The sequence below is a fragment of the Sardina pilchardus genome, chromosome 14 (assembly GCF_963854185.1).
Source record: "Sardina pilchardus chromosome 14, fSarPil1.1, whole genome shotgun sequence".
NCBI classification, from domain to species: Eukaryota; Metazoa; Chordata; class Actinopteri; order Clupeiformes; family Clupeidae; genus Sardina; species Sardina pilchardus.
The window spans coordinates 31,368,031-31,394,011 of record NC_085007.1 but is presented as its reverse complement, the minus strand read 5'-3'; the positions used below and the strand labels follow the sequence as shown (position 1 = coordinate 31,394,011).

Below are 25,981 nucleotides of genomic sequence, written 5' to 3'. Positions count from 1 at the left end.
TGTACATATTGTGTGTGTGTGTGTGTGTGTGTGTGTGTGTGTGTGTGTGCGCGTGCGTGCGCATGTCTTATTGCATCTCTATCTCCGTGTGCATTTACTGCACAGTGCATACCAACTGCACTGTCTTCCTCTTGTGCTCTCCCAGCACCTCGGTGCATTGCCCCATCCCTGAAATAGGAGCAGGTTAGCAGGCAGGAGTGCTGGGCGTGCTCCTCCTCTCCCCACCCAAGTAACAGCACAGGTGGATGTTTAGGGATCGCTGCCAAATACTTTTGGTTAAGAGGGAGGGGTGTTGGTAGGTGGGTGTGCACATTTGTTTTGTTTTGTTTCTCTCGCTCTCTCTCTTTCTCTCTCTCTCAGAAACCATTCAGTGCTAGGGCTCATTTTCCAATCCCGAATCAGAGACACACCTTCTGTGCAAAAATTGAGCTCATCTCCCACCCCCTCTCCTTCTCTCTCTCTCTCTTTCTCTCTCACTCTCTCTCTCTCTCTCTCTGTCTCTTTCTCTCGCTATCTCTCAGTCATTTCTCTCACTTTCGTTGTGTCTCTGACAGAGGATAACACCCTGCTTCCTGACAGGGACTGAGACCGAGAAGAGCAACAACTCACAGAGCACCACAGAAAGGTCAGCAACATCTCTCTCTCTCTTCATTTCTCTCTCTCTCTCTCATACTCTCTTTTTCCATATCCCTCGAAGTACAATTTATCACAGGTTACTTAAGACAGCTAAACAGAATGTGTCATGCTTCTTCGTGGGTAGTTGACTTTTTCGCTTTTAGTCATTAGGGCTCGTAATGTTGGTTGCCTGGGTTTACCCCACACCTGCTGCTATAGCCCTCAGAGTCCTCAGTGATGGCCTCTATCTTCCATCTTTCCACCTCTCTGTCTCTCTCTCTCTCTCTCTCTCTCTCCCTATCCCTCTGTTATAGGCTCACAGGATGACAGCTGACAAATTTGTCTAGGCCAGTGAGGTTGTGTATGCAGTCTTTTTAAGAGACTAGAATTGGCTTGCAGATTCAGATACAGTTGTTACCACATTATCAATAATGTGTATCAGTGTAAATGATATCTCACAATCACATTATATTATAACCATTTCACACCTTGGTGTGTATGTGTGTGTGTGTGAGTGTGGTGTGTGGCATATTGTGTCTATGCACACTTAATGAGAATTACATATTTTTTCCAACACTAACATAACACAATTAGGTAAACATTGCAAAGACGTCGTTATTTAACTGAATTCATGTCATGTTTGAATTGAATGTAATGTTGAGTACAACCTCATGTTAGCAGTGTCCTTAAAGTACCCCTCATTTGCTTTGCACAGATGCAGCAATAAGTTAGGTCCATGTCTGTGACCAATTTCACATTCATTTTTTACTACTTTTTGTCTCATTGTAGACTTTCAAATATATGAATGATAAACTCATTTAATCGCATGGCAATACAGACATTTTAGCTGATCACGGCTTTGTCTGCAGACGAAGCAGAGTTACATACTGTAATCTGCATTTGCATTATACTCCATCAGTTGATCATCCAACAAGATTTCCTTATTATGCAGCAAAAGCTCATGCATTGGAATGGTGTAAAGAATAAAAGATGCTTGTTTTTTGTGTAGAGGCAGATAGGTTCGTATCAAGTGGAAAAGCAGACGATTGGATAGATTGAATTATTCATCCATTTTTATTGTGGCCCTGTCACATCCCTTGCAGACCATGGGCACCCAGCGATTTCTTTCCACTCTAGATCTAAATGGATTATTTTCATATCATACTCCAGTGTGTACTTTACAGGTAAACTATTCAGCAATTAGTCAAGTGGCCACAGCAATGAGATGACGTGAAGCTGCCAGCCTAAAAAGCTAACAGTGAAGGAGAGGAGGAAGTGAAAGAGAACACTTCACACAGTTGTAGGTTACAGAATTAGAAAGTAATAATGACAGAAAATGAACTGATGATGGAGATGCAGAGAAAAAGAAAGAAAAAGAAGAACTGAAAAAAAATGGAGAGAAACAGCAAGGGTGAGAGAAAAGGCAGAGGGTGAGAGACTGCGATAAAAAAAAGAGGAGGGAGAAAGAGAGGGGTTACACGGGGATAAGCACCACACCTTTGTCTTTTCAGTCACCAGGACTGAAGGTTTATCAAGGTTCTGAACCTGATCCGAGAGGTGCTTTTGTTACAGCGGGGATACTTTTACATTGGCGTGTTCACAAACATTGCAGGAGTAGCCTCCTATTTGCTCACTCTAGCAGTGGTGTGTGGGAACGCAACAGGCAGCACAAAGCCCTGGCCACATCAGCCGTCTTACGCCAGCACAGACTCTACCCCCCACCCCTGCAGAGCCAGGGCCAGACACCTTTACACTGCTCCTACCAAACATACTGGAGCTCTCAAATCAACAGCACAATCATGCGGACATCCATACATAACCAGGAGAGTACTGCATAACAAACACATTACTGTATGAAGTGGATATACATGTATTCATTATGTGAGAAAGATGAAATGTGTTTTATTTCCACCCAAGTGCCCTCCCTCTGAGGACATATTGTCATTACTTCTTAGTTTCAACAAAATCATCTGTAATACTCTTAGAGAGGTTGTTGTTCGAGGGCACATTAATCAGAGCAAATAGATTACCTTTAAAAGAGAGCCATGGGAAAAGGTCAATGCAGAGCTATGTGGATTCATGGGAACCGCTGTTTCTGCGAGTGAAGGACTGCTTCTGTTCCTTTATTGGTGTGATCAGTGCAAGAGAGGTGAAAAGTCACTAACGCCCTTGAAGCTTTCACATCTACCCTGTGTGACATACAGTATCCTCCCATACTTTTGTCAGGCTATTCAGTGTAGATGTTGCAGGGTAATTTTCAAGGTAGTTCTGGATTTGTATTAAAAAAGAAAAAAGCTTCAGTTTATTGTAGCAGTATGACTATACGGTGCAGGATCTGGAAGACATTTTAACTGAACATCTTCCTTAGCTTTCATTGCAAACTCATTTGACCTTGTCAAAGACTGATACAGGCGTTAGCATTCTACATACCAAGGGTAGACTGACACAATCCGCTATTTATTTATTTTAAAAAGACTGACAGAGCACAATAGACCAGGACACAGCATGGCAGAATAAAATAGGTTGATATTGATTGTGTGGTAAAAATGCGTTGGTGGCTCAGGCTCTGATCTGATGTACGTACAAGTGTATAAGTGTGTGTGTGTGTGTGTGTGTGTGTGTGTGTGTGTGTGTGCGCGCGTGTATGTGTGTGTGTGTGTGTGTGTGTGAGAGAGAGAGAGAGAGAGAGAGAGAGAGAGAGAAGAGAAAGTGTGCGTGTGTGTGTACATGTACGTGCGCGTGAGAGTGAGTGAGTACATGAGTGTGTGAGTAAGCGGTGGAGTGCACAGATGAATAGGGGGTGGGTGGAGGCTTGAGGAGGGTGCCGTGGGTGGGTGCAGGGCCAGCTCCCTGCCAAAAAAGCAAGTTTGGGGGATTTGTGTACTCTGCCTTACTCACGATCCGCCCTTCTCAAACCGACAGGCACGCACACACTCCCTCACTTACACACCCTGAGGTCAATCACCCCCCCTCTCTCTCTTTCTTTCTCTCTCTCTCTCTCTCTCTCTCTCTCTCTCCCTCCCATACTAACCTGAAGACTATGAGGAATGTGCTGAGGCTCAGGAAGTCACCTGAGCTTGTCACCTTTTGCTTGTCCTTAGTTCACCTGTATAGCCTCTTGATCCAAGACAGAGCTGAAAAAAGTGATCTAGGTGTGACCTTTACCTGACATCCCTGCAGCTGTGAGCCAATGTAACAATGTGCCATGATGCAATCAGATCAAAGTGATACTGTACTGCTGATCCGTAATTACTGCAGTTATCCTTGACATTTGTATGTAATAGTGATCTGGAAAGAATACATATCACTAAGACAGAGACTCATACCGAACTTCCCCATGTGTGTGTTAAGGGCTTTCATGTTGAAGCAGGATGACACATTAAAGATCATGTTACTATTTTCAAATCTGGACCACCATTTGCAACGTTAAACAAACGCTCGGGTTACTTTCCCTGAAGGCCCCCCCATGTGCTCTTTCACAATCATATATTGTTAGTGATAAATTAAAGTGAGAGACACAAGAATTACACGAGACTAGCCATTCCTTTCACAACCAAATATGCTTCTGTGTAGTACAGTACAGTTTAAAGTAGTTCTGTACCGTTGTAAAGTAGAACATTCATTACACACATTTATTCACTCTATTACTGAATGTTTGTTGAAGAGTTTTAGGAATTTAACATTTCTGTCAAAAGCTTTGTCAAAGTAGCTATTTTATTTTTATCTATTAATCTCAGCCTTGCAATTAAAAAAAAAAAAAAACGTTAAAAGGATTTAGAATCTCCCCAGCACAGTTCATGCTTCACACACCTCAGATGCGGGCACATGGTCTACTGATGTGTAGGTGTTTCCTGTGTGGCCAAGCGGATCAGAAATAGTCTTTGTAACCACTGGCAACCCCCTGACTTTCCTTTCCACCCTCTCCATGTGCAAAGCAAGATAGGTAAATGACAATAAGACACGAGCAGTCACGTTTCTCTGCCTATCGTGTCAAATTAGCACTGACAAATTAAATACAATGGACAGCTGGAAAGAGACTGGGAGAAACACGCTGTTTATACCACAAGAACTCATATATATCTATATATATATATATATATACATTGTATGCGCTCGGACACACAAACAAACACACACACATATTATCGTACAAATCCTTTGTTTAGAAATGTTCTCTGAAAGATTTCAGTGTTGAAAAGTGGGTCCACCCACCATTGAGAGGAGAGGAGAGGAGAGGAGAGGAGCGGAGAGGAGAGGAGGGGTGGGCTGCATTTGGAGATGAGTGTGTGGGCTATCACTCTCTCAAACAGGGACTGCATTAATCTGCCCACCCGCCCATCCCGACTCACTTTTAGTGCAGCATTCTACCTGCTGTCATTGACCCGTCACAGTCAGCGCAGCACCCAGATTAAACACTAATGCCCAAATTACCACACTTTGACCAACAGAGCCAAAATCAAAACCAAAGTCAAGACATCTGGCATGAAGGAAATATGAAAAAAAAAAAAAACACTATGTCCATGAGTGTGAGTGTGTGTTAACGTGTATCTGTGTGTGCGAATGTGTGCTTGTGAATCATCGTCTGTGTGTGTGTGTGTGTGTGTGTGTGTGTGTGTGTGTGTGTGTGTGTGTGTGTGTGTGTGCGTGCATGTGCAGTGTGTGTAGTCCTGCTATGACAGACGTCTGTCTCCCCTGCCCTGCAGCTTGGCTGGTTTTAATTAGGAGGTGGCAGATCGCTGGAGGGCAGACAGAGGCTAGCCTCCCCCTCATTATCACCACTGGGAGCAGGAGCTGTCCTTGCTCACCCCAGCCCCTAACACACACACACACACACACACACACACACACACACACACACACACACACACACACACACACACACACACACACACACACACACACACACACACACACACACACACACACACACACACACACACACACACCCTCTCTCTCTCTCTCTCTCTCTCTGTCACACACACACACACACACACACACTGTTTATCAGACACACACACTCACAGGTGAATACAGTCTTCCTATACACATTAGGATCAGAAATGTGCACCACACTTTCATTAAAGATATACAAGACAGTCACTAATAGTGTGTTTTCAGTGCCTATGCACTAATATACTGTACATCCACACAGTAGATTACAGTGTGCACTGATCCAATCCAGTTCAACTTCACTCCAAGTGCTGGTTCTGGGGGTGATATGACCACAGACAAACATACCAAACCTCTCACCTCCCCACAAACACACACCTCACCATCCCCGAACACACACTTCCCCAAAAACATGAATGTAGTGCGATTCTTTTGTTGCGTTTCTTCGTTTTCCTGCCTTTTTGAAAACCATTCATTTGTCTCCTACAGTATGTCATGCCTTATCAACCTTTGCTAATCCAGCTGATGATGTGACTGTAATAGTTCTCGACCGTCGTGTCTGTGTGGCAGGTAGAGCATCGTTCTATTGCGATGATTCTAAAACTTCTCTTGGAGAAATAAGGGGCTCCATCGCCGCAGCTGTGCTGTGCTGACGGTATGAGAAGTGAAGCCCCTCAACCTTTCCAGCTGCCACAGGTAGCACAACGACAGACCAAAATATTCTATATACGCAAATTCTATTTGTGTAGCTGTGTGTGTGTGTGTGTGAGTGTCTGTGTGTGTGTCTACATGGGTTGAAGGTTGATCTAATATACAGTACAATCCATTCGATGGCCACTGGCGCTAAGCCACTTGTTTTCCCATTCTGTTCTGTGCGCACCCTGCGTTTGTACTCTGACAATCGCTTACACTACGAGCTGATACTTCCATTCACGCCAAAACCACATCCCTCGTCACACCGCCTCACGCCTCACCGTCTCACAGCTCTGTGAGCTGACAAAGGGGTGATCAGGTGCCACCGAGCACTGTGACAAACACCAAGGCTTTCTCTGAGCAGCACAGCTGTACAGCAGGCCTCCACACACCACCCTCCCACCGTAACCCCCCTCCACACACACACACACACACACACACACACACACACACACACACACACACACACACACACACACACACACACACACACACACACACACACACACACACACACACACACACACACACACACACACACACACACACACCTCAGGTGCAGGTGCCTCCCCCAGGCTAGAGCCCCATGTCAGATGAGTCTGTTTAACACCAACACAGACTAAACAATGCAACCAGAGGCAGAAGAGAGGCCTCGATTTGTCAGCAGAAATGAAGACTGTGAACCTCCTCAACACTACCTTTGTGAGGCGCAAAAAATGAACTTGCAGCAGATTTTCTGTGGCTTGAGTGTGTGTGTGTGTGTGAGTGTGTGTGTCTATGTGTGTGTGTGTATGCGTTGTCCTTGGAGGAGGTCTGGGAGCTGAGGGTCTGTCCAGAGTTAGTGGATCTGTGGGGGTGCTTGCTCTTTCTCACAATCCTCTGCCCTCCCCCGGAGTACCTCCCACGCAAACACCCGCGCAGCCCCCTCCTTCCCAGACGAGCAGAGGCCAATGAGGTGAGGGAGCCAGGCATGAAGAGAGGCCATCCAGGCCACAGAGAAGTACAGTCCTGTGGAAGTCCACAAGCCTTACTGGCAATTACACATTGAGAGTGACTACAGTGTGTCTCACACGGCTTAGTCAGACAGACTCCTTCAAAATGTTATTAAGCGGCAGGATGTACTGACCTTATTCTAGTCTGAGAGTGGTGCCGGGGTGCCGAGCGTCAAAGACATCAGGTGGGTTTGTCGGACTGAGAAGAAAGAAAAAGTGGCACTTTTTTTCTGAAAGACTTGTTTGAATTAGACTGGGGTGAGGGTTAGGGTCCAGCCCATTGGACAGCCTGGTCTGTTTATGGCATTCAGTTTGGCTGTGAGTGGTTACTAGACACCCACTGCTAAGACTGTGTCTCATGCGATATTTAATTTTCAAAAAAAGCTGTTATAAAACTGGCTGACACGTTTTGATGAACCACCCTTTTCTGGCTCCGTTGAGCACACACTCCTTTGGCTTTTGTCTTGCGTTTCCCAGTTTTTTTCCCTCTCACTCGCATACTGTCCTTCTTTTTGTTTTCTTTTTCTGCCGCTTTTGTTCTGAGTCCATCATCTCCCTTTCCCCTCTCATTCTCATTTCGCTCACTTCACTCTCACTCTTGTTTCTTGTCATCTCTTTCTTTCTTTCTTCTCTTTCTGCTTCATGCCCTCTCTCTCTTTCTCTTTCTCTCTCTCTCCCTCCCTCTCTCTCTCTCTCTCTTTCTCTTTCTCTCTCTCTCTCTCTCTCTCTCTCCCTGGCTCTGTGTGTGCTGGGAGCTGTGGCTGCCTGCTATGACAGGAACGGCGGGTGAAAGCAAACAGGTACTGTGGAGCCAAACACTTACTCAGCCCCAGCTTCCTGGGTGCGAACAGACTGCAGAGGCTCTCAAAGAACTGCACAAACGAGCAGAACGGACACTCAAACCCTCAGCGACTTACAGCCAAGTCCAGCACTGCTGAAATACACCAGGAGAACACATTTCAAACGGCTCCTCAGAGTTTGCTATGAAAAGGAAATCAGGCATTCAAATTCTTGTGTGTCTTCTGCAAATGTGCTCTTTAAGCATGATGAAATATTCAACCCTGACTGATAACTGTTTGGTAGAGATTTTAAGTCCAGCAGTTTCACATACTGTTGTAAAGCAAGGAGAGATACCTGCAAGGAGTTTCTATGACAACAGGCTGAACATTCGGATAACTAGTGTTCTGTGATGGTTGGTTGTCTGGCTGTCTGTCTAGCCTACTAGCATTTAGAGGGAGCTCTGTTTATTTGCCAGATACAGTACAGAGTACTTTGAATCACCATCGTCAAAACAGTGTAACCGCTAGGGAAAAGACTGTGGTCTCAACTAGAAAGTCCCTGGGAGGCCATGGGCGTAAAATGAGCATAAGCACACAGCTTTCATTCTTAAAACTTCATGGCTAATACACTGGTATATAGTTTCAGTTACCAAAATACTGTATTCCATTTTTGTGATTATTTGATTTGAATGTTATTTGTTAGACCGCATGAAACCATGAAAAACAACGGCTACTTTTTGTCTTGGTCGAGAGAAATCAGGTCAGTTGAGACTGATGGTTTGAATGTGTCCAAATTACATAATTAGGCGTGCAGCACCTCTGATGTCATATAGGATATCCTGCCTCTGCTCCCAGCTCAGTCGTTAGAAAACCACTTTGTCACTCTCAACACATTTACTGAGGGAATGCACAGTGCAGAGACAAGGAGAACCAGAGAGAGAGAGAGACTGAAATGCTGTGTTGGTGACAATAATCTCTTAATCCAAATACAGTAGTTGAAGATGGTTTGTGGTAAGGAAAGCACTGTTTGGGGAGATATTGCAGACAACAACTAAGATCCTTTTTCTGACAGAGTGTGTCATTTGTGTAATGTGTAATTGTTGAGGCAGAAGTTTAACACTTCCATTCCTGTGATCTGTTATGTGTCTTATGCTGCAGCCCCACATTCTTTCTTCCTCTCTTTCTCTCTCTCTTTCACTCATCGCCCGCACATGCTAGACAGGTCATTTCCCCCTTGAGAATGAATGAGTGGGATGAAAACATCTCTTTCTATCTCTTTTTTCATCACCTCACATTTATGTTGTACTCCATGAGTAAAGTCTTCCTATTCCCTCCATGTAACAGTGCCCTAGCTTACTGTCAGAGTCAATCCTTTTAGAGTAGGCCTTTCATGTTTTATATTTTTGTCGTAAATGTGTATTTTAATTTCCATTGTATGAAACACTATGGGGAAGTAATTATTCATAGCTATGCAACAAACATGGTATACCATACTATCAATCATAATAGATATCAGGTTTGAGGACTTCAAATAATATTTTTTAGCCTATGGGATTTGAAACAAACAAACAAAACACTATGTTAAATGTCCGCCTCACCATCTCAATAACTTGGCTCAACAAGGACCACTAAAGCAGTACTGTTGTGTTATATAGATGAAAGCAAACAGTTCCTTTACACTAGGCCCCCCATATCATATCATTAGCACAGCAGTCTGTTGGAAAATGCTTTTGTGGCAGAATTATCAGAAAGATGAAATGGCAATGAATCAACAGGAAGCTGTGGTCGTCCTGTTTTGAATGCACTGAACAGTGTATGATAATGATTGGAGCATGTGCAGAGTGCTGAATCGTGTCCTCTTTCAAGTTTGTTCTCTACTTAATATATTACTATATGATATAATGTGTCTTGATCACTTATCTCTTCTTTTGGAGAAACATCTTGTATGTAGAAGCACGTAATACCCCCCAAAATGTACTCTCACTTTCCATCAGTACACTGAAACCGAAAGGATTAAGCCGAATGAAAAAGTAGTTTTTGGTCAGATAAGTAGGCTATCTTTAGTCAGACATTAAACAATGATCTATGTTATATAAAACGAATAACAATATTTTTACAGATCCTTCTCACACACAGTGTTCTGATGATGAATTTGATTATTTTCTCTGTATTTTGTCTTTTGTCCCCCTTTTTTTTCGGACACAAACTCAATTGTGACCCGATCTGACAAAATGAGCCACAAGTCGCACATTCTAATTTTGAGATACTGAGTATAACTTAAAAAAAAAAAAAAAAAAACATTGAAAATATTGATTTTTCTTTTTTGGTGAAAGAAAGTTCAATAGTATTATTCCAGATGGCAAATCCTACCTGTACCTGCCTGTAACCTGTAACTTCAAATGTGATTTTCTCATAATTTCAATTGGAAAAAGGTGGTGGGAGGCCATCATTCAAAATGCTGTATCTGGACAACAATTCAAGATATGACTCACCAGGATATAGTTTTAAAGCTCACGGTGTCCTCTGTCCATTGATTGTGTGTCACTGTGACTCATTTTGTCAGATCAGGTCACAATTATTAAAATGAAATGAATTAGGGACTATTTAGTGGTGGTGTAGCATTGGTGAAAAACAGGTGTCTTTTGGTTTGACACTTGTATGATGCATTATATTTTCATGACATATCTTATACAACTTATATGATATGAGGTTGCAGAAATAATTATATCTGTGGTGAACTGATCCACTCTGAACAAATCAAATTCAGAAGAATACAATCAAAGGGAAATATGCACACTAGTTAGAGCAACTGAAAAGTAACCACATGTTGAAAAACATGAACATCATCTCCCACCACAGACTGTTGTTTATTTGTGTTTTACGACTTTAGGGTTCTGTAACTTAATTAGAAACTAGAAAATGGCGAGGATTATGATGTATCTATTTTACTGTTCTGGAAAATCTCGCTGAGACTCAGAGCTGTAAATGGCCTTTGGCCCGGCGCTGCTCCCAACTTTTGCTCCGTGCCTCTCTCGTGCCATCAGATGCCAAAGCCATTGGAGGTGCAGGGTGTTTGGAATGGCGCTCTCCTTCTCTCAGCTACCTCTCCCTGTTTCAGCCCCACTCCCTCCGAACTGAAAATCCACTCTAACAAAACTAAAAATTCATTTAGTCTGACCCAAATCAGAGGGTGTCTGAGCCACGGCCTTATTACACACTGTGCTTAACTTGTGTTGTGGAGGAGGATGGGGTATCATTATCTTTCTGCTACCCACCCTGCCATAAAAACTAGTGGTGCGACATCTCCACATCGCAGTAGTGGCGTTCAGCTCTGCTCCCTTCTCTCCCTCTCTTTTCTCCCTTCCTCCTCTCTCCCTCTCCCTCTCTCTCTCTCACACACACACACACACACACACTCACTCTTTTTCTTTCCCTCCCCACTGCGAGTCAGACGAGCCAGCCTCCTCCCGGAGCGGTGAGGCTGCCTGCCTGCGAGTGGAGTGCTGGGGAGAGCCGCTCAGACACTTGTCGTTTCTCCTGCGTGAGCCCCGTGTGGATATTTACCCGTGCTCGCTCTCGCTCTCTCTCTCCGGCTTCTGTGAATGAGTGGGGGAGCGCGACAGCGGCGAGCTGTGAATGGACAGGCAGCTTTGTCTTAGTCTGAAGGGGGAGATGTGATGAGTGAGGACTGGGACTGAACAACACTTCTTAGTCTGAGGGATTTACACCAAAAAGAAAGAAAGAGAGAGAAACATACCTGAAGAAAAGAGGAGGTGGGTGGAGATTCTTTCTAAATGGATTTTACCTGATGATAGAAAGGACACCATTGTATGCGTATATGTATGTACTGTATGTACTGTATGTAGGTATGTATAATGTGTATGGAAGTGTACTGTACGTATGCTCCTGTGGCGCTGTAAGTTTTGCGATGATCAGTGTATTTTTGCGCAGTGGAGCACATGTGCATTCAAGTGCACGTTGAAAGTGCTTTTGTTTCTTTTTAGTAGTGATTGAGTGGAGAAGCTCAGGGCCGCTCAGGTGCAGAAACAGAAGCTCCATCTGTGGACAGGGTAATTTCATGACTCATGTAATTATTTGAGTCTTACTGTAGACGCCGTCTGTAGAAAATGATGGTGCCAAGAATGAGATGGTCATAGAATTTGTTTTGAACACAAGACCCTCAGAGGCAACATGTTTTTCGCCCACAAGTTCTAACAGTTCGTTTTACTTTACCTTCCATCCTATTGTTACCACATTTACGAAAATCAGTAAAAGAGTGAAAGAAACCAGTTTTGAATCAATCCAAATGAGTGTAGGTCCCCATCCAGTACCAGTTTAAGGATATGTCAATAAAAACAAAAGCCCACTTTCGTAGCCACAAATGACTCTTGGTTCAACATAAGAGATTTTTTTTAAAATTGGACGATACCTTGGTACATGGTGCGAGGAAGGTAGTTATCAGGGATGAAAGCACGTATAAATTACTGTTTGCGTAACCTCTAACTCTTGTGGTGTTGTTTTAGCTTCACACACATACGAATTACAGGGATTAGGTCTTATAATACTTCTTATTTGTCGTCTCCACATATGTTGATCATTTCTAACAGTGCATAGACTACTGGGGAGGGTTAAAGGTAGAAGGCCTGAATTCTTTGTAAAAAATACATGGGGGAGAATACATCTTTCTTTGGTTCTTTTAAATGTTTTATGTGTCCTTTGAATTATTATTTTTGAATTGTTTGTCTGAATTCATTCACACTTCTTTTGTATATTGAAGGGCAACAGGATTATTTCTGTCAAATTGTTCAAGGTGAAGAGGGCTTTAGATGAACAGACAGTGAAAGAAGAGTGGCAGTTTATCAGGACAAACCTCAAGCCTAGGTTTCAAGAGCTTGCCCTCACTCTTGTTCACTGACACGGAATTACACAGAAACCTGAATAAAATGGGTTTAGTGTGCACTTCTCTAATAAACTGTAGTCTGTTGAAGAACAGTGCACAATAACAGAGTTGGCCTCGATGACAAGGACACGTTCCTCTATTATTGTCTCTATCTCACCTCCACTCTTACTGTCATTTTATACTTCAATGTTCAAAGTCATCACATCATCACACAGAATCATCCCATTCCATCCACTACCACTGGCCCAACTGCTCACTAGACAGGTGGACTCGCACACCGAAAATACCAAAACTCTGGCTGAGTTGCGCCATGCAGTCAGTCCTCAAGTGGCCTGGGGAGCTGATGGGTTAAACCTGAGAGCTCCAGGGCCCCCCGAGGAAAGAGCTTTAGAGCAGGCCAGCCAGCTCCCACAGGAGCCGCTCACTTACAACAAGATTTAGCCAATTTACCAGCGACCAGTGCAGCACAGCCAGGCCCAACGCTCCCAGTGTTTCTCAATCAGCCACCAATGACGGGGAGATAGGGCTCAAACTCACCTTTGGGTTTTGATTGCAATTAAAACAACAGACACTTTATTATATTACAAACATCGTTTTTCATATGTCCTCCCAGTTACCATGGTGAATACAGTTAGTCACACTGAATTCATATTAAGTTCAGTGGCGAGAAAAAAATATACAGATGTATTGTGTTTGCTATATTATAGATGTGTTAGCTTTATCATTCACATTATTCTAATGAACTCATTACAGATGTAATTATGTTTCTGGTTTATTTTTTACTGTTAAATTCAAAATGAATTACATGTATTGCAAAAAATCTTGAATCATTTCATTTAACCTCAAAAAAAGTCTAATTTTCAAAAGTAGCAGACTATGAGTGGTAAATGACAATTCACATCAATCTGCTACCAGGCAGGAGACAGTACAGGGAGGTTGTCAGTATTGCCCGTGTGCCATACCCAGGGCAAGCTTATGGGAGTGCCAATGTCCCCGGAGCCACAGCACTAGGCTTGAGTCCCCCCAGAACGTTAGGGACTGGATGGTTAGCAAGCAGGTGACAGCGGAGAGCACATAGCAGTGGGCACAGGATGGAAATGGCATGACAGTGTGGGGGGTGGCGAGGCAGAGAGCGGCACAAAGGGACCTGGCGCTGCCTCGGCTGCCCACCTCTAGCATTCCTCCTCTCATTTCTCTCTGCGCAGCCTCTTCAAATGAGGGCCACAAGGGCTGCAGTTCATGTGATAGCATGATGTTGTTAACGATAAACTGACAATACAAAGCCTAGACAGAACTTATACTGTACCAAAGTGTTGCTGCGTGAATTAGATAAGATAGGCCAAATAATTACATTGGCTCTATCAGTGAATGAAATTGAAGGAAATTCTTGTAGATACACATTTTAAGAGACTGTAGCTATCTCAGAAACCACATTTAATACATCACATAATACACACTATTATATGGTCTTAGAGGAATAAATTCAAAGGTCTCAAAACAAAACAAAAAAAACAGGTGTCAGAAACCAGCCCTGTCTTTTGTACTTCAAGTTGTGGATATTTGACACATGCTTTTACATATATGTATATTATTCTCGTTGGAGGGTTTCATTCCACTCAAACCCAATTGTACAAGCTCAGAGGGCACTAGTGTTGTGTCCTTGGCTCCGAGCACTTGGAGCGGCAGTGGAACTGCTGTAGCAGCAGTAAGGGTTAAAGCTCCAAGGCTGGGATGGGGTGGTGATTCTCCAAGTCCTTGTGGTGGGAAAGTGGTGCCCTGCTCCCCTCCCTGTCTATGTGGCATATCCTCTCCATAGAGTAATTAGGAGGAGGTGCATCCCTCCAGCGCCTGTGTCACAGCTCCGCAGGGCAGGGAGCAGCGGGGGCAGCACGTGTTCCCAGGGTGGGTGGGAGAGCTCAGGAACCCCCCCGACCCGACCCAGCCCATCCCACCCCCGGTCCATCCACATCACCCCCCCACTGGCCCCTTATCCACCACTGTTGTTTTTAGCACTGAACGCCTGTTTGACTTGGCTGGATTTTCCAGGGAGGGGTGGCCACACTGTGTTTCTTTTTTCGCTTTTTTTGCACAACCTGTCAGGGAACTTGTGGGGACATCACATCACCCTGCCCTCTCCCTGCCCACTCTCCCCCTCCTCTCTCTCTATCTCTGTCCAAATCTCCAGCGTGACACATGTCCTATGAGGGCATCTCAACACCAGTCCATCTTCTCCCTGCTTGTCAGCTCTGATTGACATCCACAGATACAGACACAGCCATGTATTAGGAGAAAACAGTGAGAACGAGCTCTGTTTCAGGAGGAAAGTGAAAAGACAAGGAATATTTTGACAGGATAAAATATACTCCCTAGTGTATACGCGGGGCTTATTACTACAAATAAGAACACTATCCTTATGGTTTGTATGACCTTATACTCATATGAGTCCTGCAGGAGCTCGCGAGGATGAAACTTTTCTGAATTGAATAATACTTTGGCCTTCACCCCAGAGGTGAACTTTTCAGATGAACATTTAAATTCGTACTGCAGGTATTATCTATGTGTATCTTAGTGTGCAACATACTCACATTCTTTGTCAACAGGCGTGTTTTCTGTACAGTACTATATGTCTAAACGGCAATTATAGCAACTGTTCCCTAGCAACAGTGTAGAAGACATTAACCAGTTGATTGGTTACCACCAGGCTCAATATTATGCTGAAATGCAGGATGAGCATGTTAAAAATACATTTTTTACTGTAACACAGCAGTGAGGAGTTATAATAATGTAAGGGGGCTAATTTACTTTGGCGTTGGTGAGAGTGCTATGGCCCATTTGAATCCAGTCAACAACTCTGCGGTGGTTAGGCATATGAAAGCAACCATCCAAGTGCCTGCAGTGACCGCCAAGAGCCGGCAGCTAAGATTAAGCTCTATTCATAGACGTGAATGAGAGACAGTGTTGCCAAAAACAATTTTACAACTCACTCCAAACAGTCTATGGAAATCAACAGGTACGACCCAAGGCCACTCCGATGATTTCAAATGCAAAATAAATAAATATTTGGATATAAAAAGCTGATAAATGTATCCAGTGAGGAAAATGTGAGTGTGTGAATAGTAAAGTATTTCTCTAAGGAGAATGCTCTAAAGAGTTTTAGAGAGATGTTCCACACGTTGGGAGGAAAGTCTGAAACGTGTCCCCATATTGCAAGTCACCAGAGTGCGGAAAGTAGAACCTGACCCGTTTTACCTTCCTGTATTGTTTCTGCCGCTTCCGAACATCACAGATAAGTGTCTCTGTGTGCGTGGCTGTCAGTTTTTTTTTTCTTCGTTTGGTTTTACAAGACAAAGCTTAAAGATAATACTCTCCTCTTCTCTTTATCTATCTGAGAACCTCAAGACTTCAAAGGCTGTTTGTTATCAGGTCTTGGCCATGAGTGGAAAATACGCTTAAGATGGACGTGGTCCCATCAGCAGGGTCAGTTGTGTCTGATAGACATGATGAGCCCACGAGATCTGCTGCCATTGCACCTTTGTGTGTGTGGCTTTTTCGAGGGCTCCTTCTGCCGTGATGTTTTGTTTCCTCTTAAAAAGGACATGTGCATCATCAGCAGAGCAAGCTGTCGTGTGCATCTGAATTGAAACCCAACGGCATTATACCGTGTGGGCATTCAAAGCCTTCTCCAAATGAAGTGCTCTTTTGTGTGAGTAATAACATTCTTTTTCTCTCTCGCCCTCCCCGTGTTGTCGCCTCTTTTTTTGCCCCAGATTCTATCGGCTGACGATGGCGTACCGAGAAGAGGACCTCATCGGGATCCCGTTCCCCAACCACAGCAGCGACGTGCTCTGCAGCTTGAACGAGCAGCGGCGCGAAGGTCTCCTGTGCGACGTGGTCCTGATCGTGCAGGACCAGGAGTACCACACGCACCGCTCCGTGCTGGCCGCCTGCAGCCAGTACTTCAAGAAGCTCTTCACCGTGGCGACGGATGCCAGCGAGCCGCACGCCGTGTACCAGATTGACTTTGTGGGGCCCGAGTCCCTGACGGCCATCTTGGAGTTCGCCTACACCTCCACCCTCACCGTCACCGCCGGCAACGTCAAGCAGATCCTCAACGCCGCGCAGATGCTGGAGATCCCCTGTATCATCAACGTTTGTCTAGAGATCATGGATGGAGGCGGGGGAGAGGAGGGCGGAGGAGGCGAGGGCGGGGGTGGAGGAGGAGGGGACCACGGCTACGACGAGGAGGAAGACGAGGACGAGGACGACGAGGAGGAGGAGGACGACATGGAGGACGACGCGGAGGAGTCCAGGGAAGAGGAGCCCGAGGAGCCCGAGGACGACACCAGCGAGAAGTCCACCCAGGCGTCGGAGCACCAGGAGCCGGGCGCCCTGGAGCAGGGAGAGATGGGCGAGCGCGGGGAGAGCCCGCCGTGCAGCTCCAAGCAGGAGCAGGGCCAGAGCCGGCCCGAGAGGAGGTGTCCGGAGGAGAGCCCGGACAAGGGCCGCGATCCAGACGGCCTGGAGGGCCGAGCCCTGAAAGACTTTTCCATTGAGTCACTGCTCCAGGAGGGCCTGTACCCGAAGATGCCAGGGCTGGAGCGAGGCTCGGGCTACTCCCCGCTGCTGCCCGGCTTCTACCCTCCCATGTGGGCCGCCGAGTTCCCCGCCTTCCCGCAGATCCTGGAGCCCCACCACGCCCCCCACCCCTACGGGCCGCAGGTGGAGAACACACCTCTGGACCTGGCCGTGAAGAAGGAGGTGATCCAGGAGGACTTGAAGGAGGAGGTGGCCCCTGGGCTGCTGCACCGGGACTTCCTGAAGGAGTTGATGGGCCCGGGGCTGGGCGTGCTCCCGGAGGCCCAGCTGAGTCAGATCAAGGACGAGGCGGACCTGCGCTCCTACCTGAGCTTCCTGAGCGCCTCTCACCTGGGCGTCTTCCCCCCCTGGCAGCTGGAGGAGGAGCGCAAGCTGAAGCCCAAGGCGTCTCAGCAGTGCCCCATCTGCAACAAGGTGATCCAGGGCGCGGGGAAGCTGCCCCGCCACATGCGCACCCACACGGGGGAGAAGCCCTACATGTGCACCATCTGTGAGGTGCGCTTCACCCGGTGAGTGAGAACAGCACCCAGTCCGCATCCCAGTCACCCTCAGCATGACACCCCAACGGGGACCTACACAAGGATCCAGCATTACCATTTCACTGACTTCTTACATTGCAGGATTTTAGGACAAAAACAAAACAAAAAAAACACAGACACACAGACTCATAAATGTTTTTGTTTAGTTTAACTGAAAACCAGAAATGACAAGATAACCATGTTCTAATGTGTCCAGTACCCAATTAACTCTAGCTTCAGAAATGTCTGGTACAATGTCAGAAACTCTGCAGAAATTCTACAATTTGAGTGAGGAATTCTGAAACTGTGAATATGTATAAAGAAAGAGCGAAAACTGTGGTTCAGGTGCAGAAATGTAATAGCTACCACATGACACGGGCGCGCAATCTCTGAAACCTCATGACCTGCATACTCTCTTTTGTCTGACGTCATAGCACCATTCACTTCCTGACAGCGTTAGGGAGATTTTACCAGCTGTCTAGTCATGTCACAACATATACTTTACATACATTACATACATATACTATACAACATATATTTTACTGTCTTTAGTGCAGATGATAGTAAAGTGACAGTATATGACTGTACATACATTTAGAGAATGATCTGCTTACATGTGTACAAGAGTAGCAGGTGTCAATATGACGAATGTGTTGTTGTGTTCCCAGACAGGACAAGCTGAAGATCCACATGCGTAAGCACACAGGCGAGCGCCCCTACATCTGCCTCCACTGCAACTCTAAGTTTGTGCACAACTACGACCTGAAGAACCACCTGCGCATCCACACGGGCGTGCGGCCCTACCAGTGCGAGCACTGCTACAAGAGCTTCACGCGCTCCGACCACCTGCACCGCCACCTGAAGCGCCAGAGCTGCCGCGTCTCGCGCCCGCGCCGGGGACGCAAGCCCGCCGCCTGGCGCGCCTCCAACTTCCTGTACCCGACCGACCCCCACCTGCACCAGGACAAGGGCCTGGCGGCCGGGTGCCGGCTGTTGCCCACACCTTTGCCTGCCCTGGGTGCCCGCGGCCTGGCAGAGAGGCGGCCCCAGGGGGGCAGAGCTCTGGAGGACTGTGAGGGCGGCGGCAGGGAGGCAGCGGAGGCGCGGCTGGTGGACAGGAGCCACATGGCGGGGGAGGCCGAGAGGAAGAGGGGGGTGTTCTCCTTCACCCTGGCCCGGGACGATGTTCTGCCCCACGCGCCCTTCCCGTTCCCCGCACCGCCGCCACCGCACAGCGACCCCTGGACGGTCAGGCTGGACAGGGCTCCACCCATCCCTGAGGCCGCTAACTGACCTCCCACAACTCCCTGAGTTTGCTGCTCCGCACAGAATTTACGTATGCATGAGCAAAAACACACACAGACACGGCACACAGATAAACGCACGCACGCACACACATACACGAGTACACACGCACACACACTCACACACACACTCACACACACACACACACACACACACACACACACACACACACACCAGTCAGGTGAACAGGAGGAACAGTGGGAATCTGGAGGACAAGCTATCTACAATTGTAGTCTGATCAAATGCAAGACCTTTTTTTCCAAATGAACAATTTTGGGACTTTAATATGTTGACAAAACGTGACATTTTAACAGCCTTTTTATATGGCAGTTTCCTTGTGTCCTTTAAGACAAGTGGGATTTAAATACAGTTTCTAGGGATTAAATGTTTTTATTGTTTTTTTTTTTAGGTTTCGGTTTCAGTACATTTCTATTTATAATGAATTTGATGATAACGCTTTTGCATTATTGATAAGGGTAAAAGGAGGTTTTGAGATTTGTTGACAGTTCAGTCAGCTATTTTGGCCACTAAATGTTTGTGCATCAATTGAACTGAATTTTGCTTCCAGTGTCAAACTTCAATGCAAAAAAAGCAGTATATTTTCTAAACTCTCTGCTTTCTGAAATCACCTAAAAGATTTCCCCCCAGCCATCTTGCTGTGCATGTCACTGTCACAAATGACTTCACTTCTCCCTTGGGCCTCCATGTTTAACTGATTAAATTATGAGAGTTAAAAAAGGTGAAATCTGAGCTGCGAATCACAACTACTTGGAAGTCAGATTATACTGTTGAATATAAATGAAACTGATAATTGATATTTCTAAACTACATGGCATTGTTGGTACTGTATATCAGTCATGCAAAGACAGTCTGACAAAAACTGTCTGTGAAATGAAAAAAAAAAGCTTGAGCTGAATGTGGACAGACACTACAATTATATCAAATGTTCATATTTGAAACTTTCTACAGCCATTGAAATGGGAACAGGAGAGAAATGAGTCTGTGGTTGGTTTCCTACGGTGGATCCTGGGTTTCTGTCCTTTGTAAGATGAACATGCTTTACCCTTGTGCTGTGCACCAAGCTTTTCTCTGCACTATTGTAAATATGTACAAATGTTTTGCAAATTCAACTTTGATTAATTAAATGTTGCTGGATTACTAACGTTTTTGATTAATGATGTTATATGTTAAAGCATCCAAAGATGTGTCTAAAAAACAAACTTGAAATATTGTTTTATGTATTTGAATTTCTCGGACAAGCTTAAATGTTTTATTTCTTTGAAACCTCGAAATTGTTTGTCACTTGAAATGGTCTTAACAGGTGCTTCTCTTTGTTAGGAATTAAAACAGGGAAATCTGTCCACCATCTTCATATATTGCTCTTCTTAAATTTAAACTGGTTAAAATAAATGTTGTATTTCTTGGTTGTCAAAAAAAGATACTGAGAAAATATTTTCAAGCTATTTATGCATATTTAAATAGGCCTTGGCTATATTTTGCTAAAATGTTCGTAGAGACACTAAAATGTCCGAAAGTGTGATGCGGGTGGTTATGGTGAATCACTGGGTGGCTGTTTTAATGGTCAGTGTGTGTGTGTGTGTGTGTGTGTGTGTGTGTGTGTGTGTGTGTGTGTGTGTTTGCATGTGTGGCTTTTGTTGCAAAAAACTTCTGAATTGTAAAATCGGTAAAATTGTTTCTACAGTATATATCCAACTAATCACACACACACACACACACACATATGCAGGCTCTCGCTCTCTCTTACACACACACACACACACACACAAACCCATATGCAAGCTCTCTCTCTTTCTCTCTCTCTCTCTCACATACACACACACACACACACTGGATACACAGATATGGTACGGCATTTACAACAGCATATCTACAGTTTATCAGCAAACAGCTTTTGAAAATTAACCATCATTCACAATAAAGTGACAGTTAAAGTGGCATTGAGGGTAGAAATGTGGTCTTATAAATCAAATTACCTGAATTAAGTTCATTTACTTGACATAACAAATTTTTCTGAAACGACTGAATGTGTATGACATTAATGAATTAATCTGATGACAGAAACATGTATTTGCACTATTTGTGATTTCTGTATTAAATTGACCAGATTCCTTTTCAAAATACTGAAGCCATTTTATGCACTTTACTTAAAATTCCAATGTTCCAGTTCCAATCTCCACATAAACCATTTTGAAAAATATCTACCCTGATCATCAAGTGTGGGCTCATATGCTTCCACTAGCCTGGAACGGCACAATTGTCACAAAATGCCCCCAAAACTGTTTTTCACAAGAGGAATTGTCTTCAAATCAAATAAAAAAATCTTTTCTCACTGAACAGTTATGTCTTTTTGCCCATTTTTAATATGAAGTGTTGAATGAGACCTTACACACTGTGTCAAAGGTGTTCCAGCAGCAGCAGCTCCATACAACTAAAGTCGATTATGTGAGCCACAGTAGATTAAAGAGAAGCCAGAGGGAAGAAAGGGCACAAGGACAAGGAAGAGTACCAAGAAGAGCTGTAGACCGAAGACTTCTTATTTTGAAAAAATAAAAAATAATGAAGAACTTGCGCTGGATTCTCTGTTCAAGTTCCTCTGGTCTTGCATATGTGCTTACTGCCCTCTCCTGGGTAAAATCAACTACTTCTACTACCACTAGAGCTACATCAAAAACCCAGTAGTGGTGGGATTGGTGCATGATTGGATGATGCGAAGAGAAAGGACATTGATAAGCATTATAAAGCAGAATAATGATGTATTTTTAGTGATAACTCTAACTGTAATGGCCAAGTTTGTGCACTAACCTACCTTTTTTGTAATTCAATAACTTCCACACTCCAACATACTACCAAAATGAAGCTTATCAATACAGTGCTACAAAACACAGTGATTCCTTCATTTGATTGCATAGCCACAATAGTATATGTCATGACATATGACAAAGTGGACTGAATGCAACAGACTAACTATAAATATATTCTTTAAAGATATCTTATAAAGACGATCATTTATTTAAAAACACTACACACAATTAACACAACACAACACTCAATTAGCAGAATTAATTTGCACTATTGAAATAAATAAACACTTTAGTCAAAACTATACAATTTATAAAAATTCTATTTTGTTGTGGTATCACAAACATATCATAATAGTCTGATTATCTTGATGATCTTGAATTTCCCCCAGGGGATCGATAAAATATCTATCCATCTATCTATCTATCTATCTATCTATATTTAAATCAGTTACACACTAATGCTCTCAGTACAAAACTGCAACAGTAATGCTTGATTATTTTTCCAGGACAAGGATATACTGACCAAACATGACACATAAATCAGACCTGTACATTGAGGACTTTTTTTCTGTCAGTTTTTCTTCAACTGCTTACTGTACACACTAAATCGTTGCATATAATCTGGACACAAAACATGCCACTATAACCCCATTACCCCATATGCATACCATAACCCCTTACCAAATCTCGACCAAATCACGACCATACACTAATTCTCCGCCTTTGACTCAGTTTTCAATTTTAAAGAAAACTTTCTGCAGGTGTCTCTTCCTTCTCTTCCTCTCTCTGCTACATTGCATTAAATTTCTGTTGTTGACAAGGGATAAATGTGTTCAGAGTTTTGTAAATCCATGTGTGTACTGTTTAGCAAAGTGATGCTGATAATGTACTAGTCTGGGCTTATCTATTTGCTCCTTGAGTGTAAGGTTTTGCTAACTGTGGAATACTTTGATCTTAGTGTTTAAGCAATTGTACAAAACTAAATAATAACTTAATTAATAACACTTTTTTGGGTCGTGCAACAATATTGTTTGACCACATAGAGGCGCTCTTGTCTTTTATCAAGACCACCAATTTCAATCAAACACTTCAATTTCTCCATTTTAGTTTTTAATCCTCATCGTCAGGGAATCAAGCACACAAATAATGGCTACATGGTTAGCTTTTTGTTTGTATAGTAGTTTGCTGGATTTTGAAATCAAACAACGGCCACCAACTGTAACTTTAACAGTTAGAACATTCTGTGCCATTCAGTATCTCAGTGCCTACAAAAATATTTTTCACTTAAAGTTATTTACTTACAGCAAAATACTGATATCTGTGAAAATCCCAAACACATCCCAAATCTTAAATGCTAAAAGTAGCTCCTAACTGGCCAATTTAGGAGAAACTCTTCAAATGTAATGTATGGCCATGTCAGTCTTAACTTTAGAGTAATTCACAAAGTACGGTACCCCAGAGGTGTCATTGCAATATATTTTCTGTGAAAGAATGTGTGCTTATTCAACAATAGAGTATGTTCCCATTACTAAAGTGTGCACTTGTTTTAATACATTGTGTAAACATTTGACTACATCTTGGGCTCATTTGCTGAATTGTGTTCATTTTACTAAATTGTGCTCTCATTTTCATTTTTGAGTTCACTATTTATCCAAATGAGTGCATTATTAACTAAAATGAGTGCATGATCTAGTAAAACAAGTGCACTTTGTAGTAAAACGAGCACAGCAATCTAGACAAATGAGCGCACAATTTAGTATACAAGACCACAATCTAGACAAATGAGAGTACAATTTAGTATACAAGACCACAATTTAGTCAAATGAGCATACTCTTTAATAAAACAAGTGCACATTCTCTCGATTTGCAAAAAACTATCTGCAGTCACTACACAAGATCAAAATGGTAAGGACACAATTGTGCAGCTTGTGAGGGATACAATAATACCATTTCTAATAACCAAAACCATTCATTTGAATGTAGATTAAATGCAGACAGGCCTTCATCAAATTAAATTAGGATTCTTCTTATATGCAAACATGTCATCAGACACATTTTGTAAATTTTGCAACTATCCGTAACTGTATTCCACTATTGTTTCATTTTTAGCCAGTCATCTCTATCTATTTATCTCTCTTCTTTTGCACTAGCCTACTCGTGCAGCCATGTGTACACACTGGCACGGTCCTTGATTAGGCAATCACACGGGCCCTTACAAAAAGGAACTGTTTTTGTGGTAAAAAAAAAGACTGCATGGCACTACATAGTTCAATGCTTTGCTCCAGAAATGCAATGCAAGAAAAGGGGGTAACTGCAATCGAACTTGCGCAAGAAAATTGACGTCAAACATAACAGTGCTTATCTGATCCTAGGGGTTTTTATTTTTCCTCCCAAAAGGTCAGGTTGGTCTCAGCAGCTATTTGAATAGGTTTGCAGAGAAAACTAGCCTTCTTTGGACTAAGATAAGAAGCTTTGTGAAAACGGGCCACTAACGCTAACTCGTAAAAGCCGTGCAAACATCAACAACAGCAACGTTGGCACCGATAACTTGTTGATGGCACGATCACTAGTGTTACACTTGGAAATGTTGGACTGTGTAAGTTTTTTCTGTGCATACTGTGACAATGCATACCCTTGGCAGCTATAGCCTGAATGAAAATATTGAGATTAGTTCTCTGCAAAAACATACCTCGAAAAGAAGATGATTCTCACACAAATGTACTGCACCTCTCAGTGATTCATGTATGAGCTCAGGCTTCTGTGTGGGGCCATCTTAAAACAGTTTAGGATCAACCACTGTTGTGTGGGAACATAAATGCAATATAATTACATATGAGAACCTCAGCTCTTTGCCCACGAAGTAAAACAGATCCACTCAGCAAGTCAGAACATCTGCAAGAGTAGGCCTTTTTTGACGTTTTGACCTTAAAGCTCCAAGCCACACACTCTAATTTCAGTCAGACTGTTCACTGTGTTACAGGAGAAACTGAACAAGGAAAGGGGAGACAAAATCTTTCTTTGAGACACTGATTTCTGCAACCTATTATGGCTTTTAACTTTCTTCTCCTCAGGTTGCCGTTTTCTGCTTCGGTTATTATTTCCTACGTCTTTTCCATGGACTTCCCCCAGCTCTCTCTCTCAGAGGTCTGACATACAAACCCTTATTTAGCGCTCCACATCATCCTAGCTCCTGAGCTGCCAAGGGGTTCCTCCCATTCATGGATTCATAGTCACGCCAGACTAGCCATCCTGTTCTAGTAGGACACAGGGAGTGTATGTGTTGAGAGTGGGCCATGGTAAGGTAACCTTGTACTGAGAAAAAAAGTAACTAGCGACATGTAGCTACACATACATCAGTTTTCATCTCAGAGACAAAAATGTCTAAACCAGATTACACATATGTTCACTGCAGAACTATTTAGTTTCTTATTATCATCGAAATCCTTAAAAGTTCAAGATGTAATTCTAAAACTATGTGGCTTTGTTCCACACTAATATAACAAAACAGCATAATATGACATGGCATGACACAACTTAAAAAACATGTACAGTATTCCAAAAGGGTATTTTCAATATAATAGACCGAAGAAATGTCTAGAACAGTGACTAGACACAGTTGCATTAGACTGGAACAGCCCTCATGCTTACTGTTACTGGCTGGAGATTCAGCCACAAACGTGTGGTGATGCCACCACACGTTTACAGCATAGCAATGCTAATTGAAGGTCTTTTCATCGTAGATATTTGCAGCCTTATAACCAACAATTTCTACAGTTGGAGAGGGCAGTCTTAGCGTAGACCGTTTCACTTTCAGTTTTTGCTCCCATCTTTTCTCCATGCTTAACTACAATCCATAGGGAATAACAATGTG

The 25,981-nt window shown here is 43.6% G+C and overlaps 1 protein-coding gene across 3 annotated transcripts; it reads left to right on the top strand.

Moving 5' to 3' along the window:
• Positions 1-416: 416 nt before the first annotated feature.
• Positions 417-21,590, top strand: LOC134101386 (zinc finger and BTB domain-containing protein 7C). 3 transcript variants are annotated; one of them, XM_062555021.1, is made up of 3 exons: positions 417-625; positions 16,637-17,974; positions 18,652-21,590. In XM_062555021.1, exons 2-3 carry the CDS (start codon positions 16,653-16,655, stop codon positions 19,274-19,276), a joined length of 1,947 nt encoding a protein of 648 aa, XP_062411005.1. In that variant the 5' UTR covers positions 417-625; positions 16,637-16,652; the 3' UTR covers positions 19,277-21,590. The 3 variants fall into 3 exon arrangements, with proteins under 3 accessions (XP_062411005.1, XP_062411007.1, XP_062411006.1); XM_062555023.1 differs by lacking the exon at positions 417-625 and adding an exon at positions 7,117-7,375; XM_062555022.1 differs by lacking the exon at positions 417-625 and adding an exon at positions 11,517-11,742.
• Positions 21,591-25,981: the final 4,391 nt, after the last annotated feature.